Source organism: Sinocyclocheilus anshuiensis, unplaced genomic scaffold, assembly GCF_001515605.1.
Source record: "Sinocyclocheilus anshuiensis isolate Anshui unplaced genomic scaffold, SAMN03320099.WGS_v1.1 scaffold1052, whole genome shotgun sequence".
Lineage (NCBI taxonomy): Eukaryota > Metazoa > Chordata > Actinopteri > Cypriniformes > Cyprinidae > Sinocyclocheilus > Sinocyclocheilus anshuiensis.
Window position 1 is genome coordinate 1154337 of NW_015549556.1, and position 5736 is coordinate 1160072.

General features: G+C 36.3%; 1 protein-coding gene across 5 annotated transcripts in view; it reads left to right on the forward strand.

The window, feature by feature from the left end:
• LOC107656978 (CMP-N-acetylneuraminate-beta-galactosamide-alpha-2,3-sialyltransferase 4-like) overlaps window positions 1–5736 on the forward strand; it is a 26666-nt gene that overhangs the window by 13230 nt on the left and 7700 nt on the right. For 4 of the 5 annotated variants that reach the window (XM_016444943.1, XM_016444945.1, XM_016444946.1 and 1 more), the window contains 3 exons: window positions 1163–1260; window positions 1550–1613; window positions 3090–3188. In XM_016444943.1, coding sequence (XP_016300429.1) covers window positions 1163–1260; window positions 1550–1613; window positions 3090–3188 — 261 coding nt within the window. The remainder of the gene's footprint in view (window positions 1–1162; window positions 1261–1549; window positions 1614–3089; window positions 3189–5736) is intronic. The other variant, XM_016444947.1, reaches the window with a different exon arrangement.

Below are 5736 nucleotides of genomic sequence, written 5' to 3' on the forward strand. Positions count from 1 at the left end.
AAAGTCTTTTTTTTTCACCAGAAGGCAGCAGTCTGCCACAAATACATGATACATTTCCATCTTTTGACAGTAGTACATTTTTACAGTAGAATTTTGCACATTTGCTCATACAAATGATGGTGAAATAGAGGAATTTACAGATAAATAGGATCTACATAATATCTAAATGACCTAAAAAAAAAAAAAAGAAGTGCATAATTTTGTTGTTACCACTTTTCTACACTGTTATTAAATTTAGGTTTCATTCTGCATAAGTTACGCTCTTTCTGTCCCTGGTCAAAAATGACCACGAATGGTCAGAGTGTGACCTTTTTTGAAAAGCTTCGGAGGGTTAAATAGCATTTGAATAGAATTATTACAAACTGGCATGCTGCCTCTTGTGGATTGGCATCTGTGTTTTCTGTATTGTAGTGTTCTCCGTGTTATTAGTGTACACAGCTGGCCGCTCGCTCCCCATCTGAGCATGCAGTCTCACCATGCTCCATTTGGGGTTTCACCTTTTGCTTGTATTTGTGTATTTATTCTCCTGCTAGAACACCATCAGATCCGGCTGCGTATGCCGCGGTCTGCTGGAGACCTTTAACAGTGTGCTGGACGTTGTCAATGTCAGTGAGATTTAATGATTTAACGATCGTCCCTGATTCACGTTGCTGTCAGATCTAGGAAGACTAAACTTTGAGTATCAAAGCAAAAGTCATTCCTAATGTTTCAGTGTTTAAACCAAAACTTCAGCTTGCTCAAAAGACAGATCTGTCCACATTAAAAAGTTGTGTGTTTGTCAAATAATGAGCGGCCTACAAATAAACAGCTTATGAATTTCATGCCATGCTATTTTGTTACCAGATTTTGGATTCGATCTTTCTATCAACTTGTTTTATTTCAAACAGCACAGGTTTTGTATCTGTTTGTGGAACTGATTTATCATAGGGCTTCATTAATCTGAGCTCATGCACCTCAGTTTTTGACAAAATATTCCACAAATAATGCTTTTTTCACTCAAAAAGTGATAATTTTCACACAATGAATATTTACAGTTTTTATAATGGATTTAACTTTACGATTAAAGATCTGGGGTAATTAAATCTATACACAAAAAAAGTAAATGTCTAAAATGTATTTGAGTAGTTTGTATTTGAGTCTGTCTTTTGTTTCACCGACACAGCATGAGCCGGAAGACTGAGCTCTTTCTAAAGCTGGAGGATTTCTTCTGGCGGGAACATCTGTCAGCTGAAGCTCTGCCCTATGGTATTAAAGGCAGCGGTATGTACAGTTACTCCGCTCTCTCGTAATCTTTCCTTTAATACAATGGTTAAATCTGCTGCAAAGTCATTAAGCTAATGCTTATGTTAAATCTGGCTTGAGGACATGATCGCACAAATCTTGTTGCTGAAACCTCACATGCCCTCGAAACCTTTCAGGCAACATAATATAAAGACGTTTATTTGTTGCTTTTACTGTACGCTGCTCATCGCTCTGCATGCAATCCATTCATGTTGATACATTCATAATGGTGCACTTTGTTCGAATACTTTCTTCTTTCTCTCTGCAGAGCTCCTGCTTCTGAAGGTCTTGGCAGTGACTTCCAGCTATACAATGCCAGCAAACATTGAGAGGTGAAGTAGGGCCGAGCTGCATTCACGAGTATCTGAACTCAAGCACCCATAAGCTTGCAGAAAACCCATTCCTCAGAGTCTCTCATCTGCTTCAGTTGCTTATGACGTGTTGCAATCTGGCATGAATTACAGCATGTATTACAAATGAATTACAGTAATGCTCTTGCTCATGTTCAAAATGATCTTGCTTAATATGTAATAACCATTGAAATGTCAGAATGACTGTCTGACAGTCTTTTAAAAGGATAAGTAAAAACCTAGCAGCTCCTACTCAATGATGGCTGAGAGTGACTCAATATGCATGTGTTACTGTGTGTGTTACTAAATATAAGTATGTTACTCACAATCCTGTTACCAATTTAGTTTAATTTGTACTTTTTCATTTAATCAGTTTTCTCTTTTAATTTTGATGTTTGTCTAATGTTAATTGCTAGAAAATAAAATCACATTGAGAGTTTTAAAGGAATAGTTCACCCACAAATTTTTTTATTTTTTTTTTTAAACATTCACTCACTCTCAGGCCGTCCAAGATTAGGATGAGTTTGTTTCTTCATCAGATTTGGAGAAATGTAGCATTGCATCAGTGTCTCAGCAATGGATGCTCTGCAGTGAATGGGTGCTGTCATAATGAGAGTCCAAACAGCTGATAAAAACATCACAATAATCCACAAGTAATCCACACCACTCCAGTCCATCAGTTAATGCCCTGTGAAGAAAAAAGCTGCATGTTTGTAAGAAATAAATCCATCATTAAGACAAACTTCCGGCAAAAATGCAATGTCCATAATCCATAACAACACTGCCTTCAGTGAAAAAATCCATCTCCTGTTGTCTCTCATATCAAAATCCACCCACATATTTGTTTAGATCCATTTTGGACTGTTTTTGCTCATAATTGATGCTTGATCTGTGCAGATTTCTCTCCTGATTCAGACGAGGTGAGTTCTCCAGTGGAGAAAGCAATATTATGAATAGAGGACTTATATCTTAGAAGCGATGGTTTGAAGTTAAAATCGTCTTAATGGTGGATTTGTTTCTTTTGTCTTCAAAAGATGTTAACTGATGGACTGGAGTGGTGTGGGTTACTTGTGGATTATTGTGATGTTTTTATCAGCTGTTTGGACTCTCATTCTGACGGCACCCATTCACTGCAGAGCATCCATTGCTGAGACACTGATGCAGTGCTACATTTCTCCAAATCTGATGAAGAAACAAACTCATCCTAATCTTGGACGGCCTGGGGGTGAGCACATTTTCAGCAAATGTCCATCTTTGGGTAAACCATTCCTCTAAATTGTATTTACACATTGCAAAAATGGCTAATTTAATAGAAAATGCATAGAAAATAAAATTGCTTATATAATATTTAGGTTGACAAGCAACCATTTCTGAACTTAAACACCTCATTTCACTTCAAAATACATTTCTGTGGCCTTGATTGTGTATCGTATTCATGGAAAGTGCTCTGTGTGTCAGCAGTTTAGATTGCAGGACGTGTGCAGTCATTGGAAACAGCTTTTCCATAAAAAACAGTTCACTGGGGGAGATCATTAACAAATACGACGTGGTGATCAGGTAAATAAAACCTCCACCTCTGTTTGACCTTTCAGTGTTAATTTAGCATTTAAGACTCCTTGATCTTTAAAATAAGTCTCTTTTCTAATATACGTCTTCAGAAAGTTGTAGTTTGAGCTTTTTAGTTCATTTCTCCTCTCCATCTCTTGTTTTCCATTGTCCATTGAATATATCTTTCTTTCTATGTACAGCGTGAAAGCCTTTCCATTAGTCTGGCTTGTATTTTGCATTGTTGTTTTATTGTAAGTCTGTTGAGTGGCATATAATAGGCTCACTTAACAGTACCTCCTGCAATTAGAGCTCTGCTTGGCTACCGTTTCTCGACCTTTGTTTCTCGAGCCGCTTTATAGCCTTGGAATGAACAAATGCCATTTTATTTCTTGTAAGCCTCTAACAAACGGCAGAATTTGGCTGAGTGTGTTTTTCCGTGGTCTCCCGGCCTCGCCGTGTTCTCAGAAGCTAATCGCGGCGGGGGAGGAGAGCCGAGCCGCTTGACATTTGGTGTTGAGTTTCAAATCCTGATGCTTCGAAGTGCGAAGTAATCTCATTTGTGAGAAGGGAGGTTTTTCCTGCAAGGATTCACTCCCATGACAAATAACATGTAATGAGGGGGTTAGTTGATAAGGATGTGCTTTTAGTGTCTCGCTCCAAGTCCATGACATCCATGAAACTGTGGAGAGCAGGTATAATTGTAACACTTTTGTTTTTGTTAATTTATAAAAAAAAATATATATATATATGGGTCAAAGACGTTAAGATGTCCACATTAAAAGAAATTAACAAAAGTGTTTTTATGTCCATAGAAAGCACATTAAATGCAAGTAAAGTGTCTACATTTAAGGTTTCAAATAAGTTTTTGAAGAATAAAATGTCACAATTTGGTTGAAATAATGTTCCATTGTCATTCAGTGTAACACTTATAGTTATGTAAAAATTCAAACAGCATGCTTATTCTGACCTGTGCATATTAAAATATATAAAAGAATAAGTGAGCATATTGAATTTTATTGGGTTTTAAATGAGTAAAAAATTCTTACTGACAAATGGGCAAAACCTAACATAGTGGCAAATTTAAAAAATGTAAAATAACAACTAATTATTATTTGGGATGAGAGGAATTAGTTTTTTTAATGTCATTGTCAGGGATCTGGAAGGAGGACCCAATTGCAGTGTGAGTAACAAGGGTTTATTGACAAAACAGATCAATACAAAAGGGTTGTGAGGTGCACAGGTGATACCACAACAGGAACACAGAAAACTGAGATAGCTAGGGAAGGCCACTGGAACAGCCTCAGACATCAACTGGCAGAATACTATAGCAGCAGAGGAGGTGGCAAGACCAGGCCGGTGGAGAGACCAGAGCAAGGCACCAGAGAGCTGAGCTCAGATACTTATTGACCATAACTCTGAAGCACCCCAGACGCCAGGCAAGGGAACCAGTGGACAGGAACAGGTCAGGACAGGAACTCTAACACCTCAACAAGACAAAACATGGCTCCACAGGAACACAAATTACTCCACGACAGGCAAGAGAATAAACAAAATAGAAGGACTAAGTAAAAATAATTAAATTAACCAACACGAATAACTAAAATTTCAACCAATATATGAAAATAAAAGATCAGGACTAAGACAACTAAATTAATACTAAAATAAAAGCAAAAAGACAAAAACAGACCAAATCCAAAAACAAGGAGCAAGACAAAAACAGAATTACAAGAGACAAGACTAGGGCAAGACTAGAGCACAAGATCAAACAGACAGGAACACATACTCAGCCACATCCACAGACAGAGACAGTGAGGGAAAGAATGACCACGGGACTGGCCAAGACAGTAGGGCAAGGGGCACTATAAATAGGGAGGAAAACACACGAGGAACAGGTGAGCACAATTAGACCAACAAGGCTAACAAGAGGGTGTGGTAAAGAGGAAACAAGATGACATTTTAGTGGGTGTCTTCTGTAAATCAGGAGAAAATGTATGATTTTTTTTTTTTCTTAGAAAAACAAAAACAAAAATACAATTACATTAAACAGAAAACTTAAAAAAAAATTTTTATTTGATATATTTTTTGGAAAAACAACAATTTAAAGCAGTATTGTTTTTATGCTTAAACCCTTTTTCATCTTTGACCCATATATATATATATATATTCATTTATTTGATCAAAAATACTGTAAAAACAGTAATATTCTGAAATATTATTACAATTTAAAATAGCTGTTTTTGTTTTTTATTTATAACGTCTTTACTGTCACTTTTAATGCATGTGTTCCAATAGCGAAAATACATTTATAATAATAATTAATAATTTGATCAGCAGTGACAGTAAAGACATTCATAATGTTACAAAATATTTCTATTTCAAATAAATGCTGTTCTTTTGATCTTTCTAGTCATCAAAGACTTAAAAAATAAAATCTATCAGTTTCTCCAAAATTATTGGGCAGCACAACTGTTTTCAACATTGATGATAATCAGAAATGTCTCTTGAGCAGCAAATCAGCATATTAGAATGATTTCTGAAGATCATGTGACACTGAAGA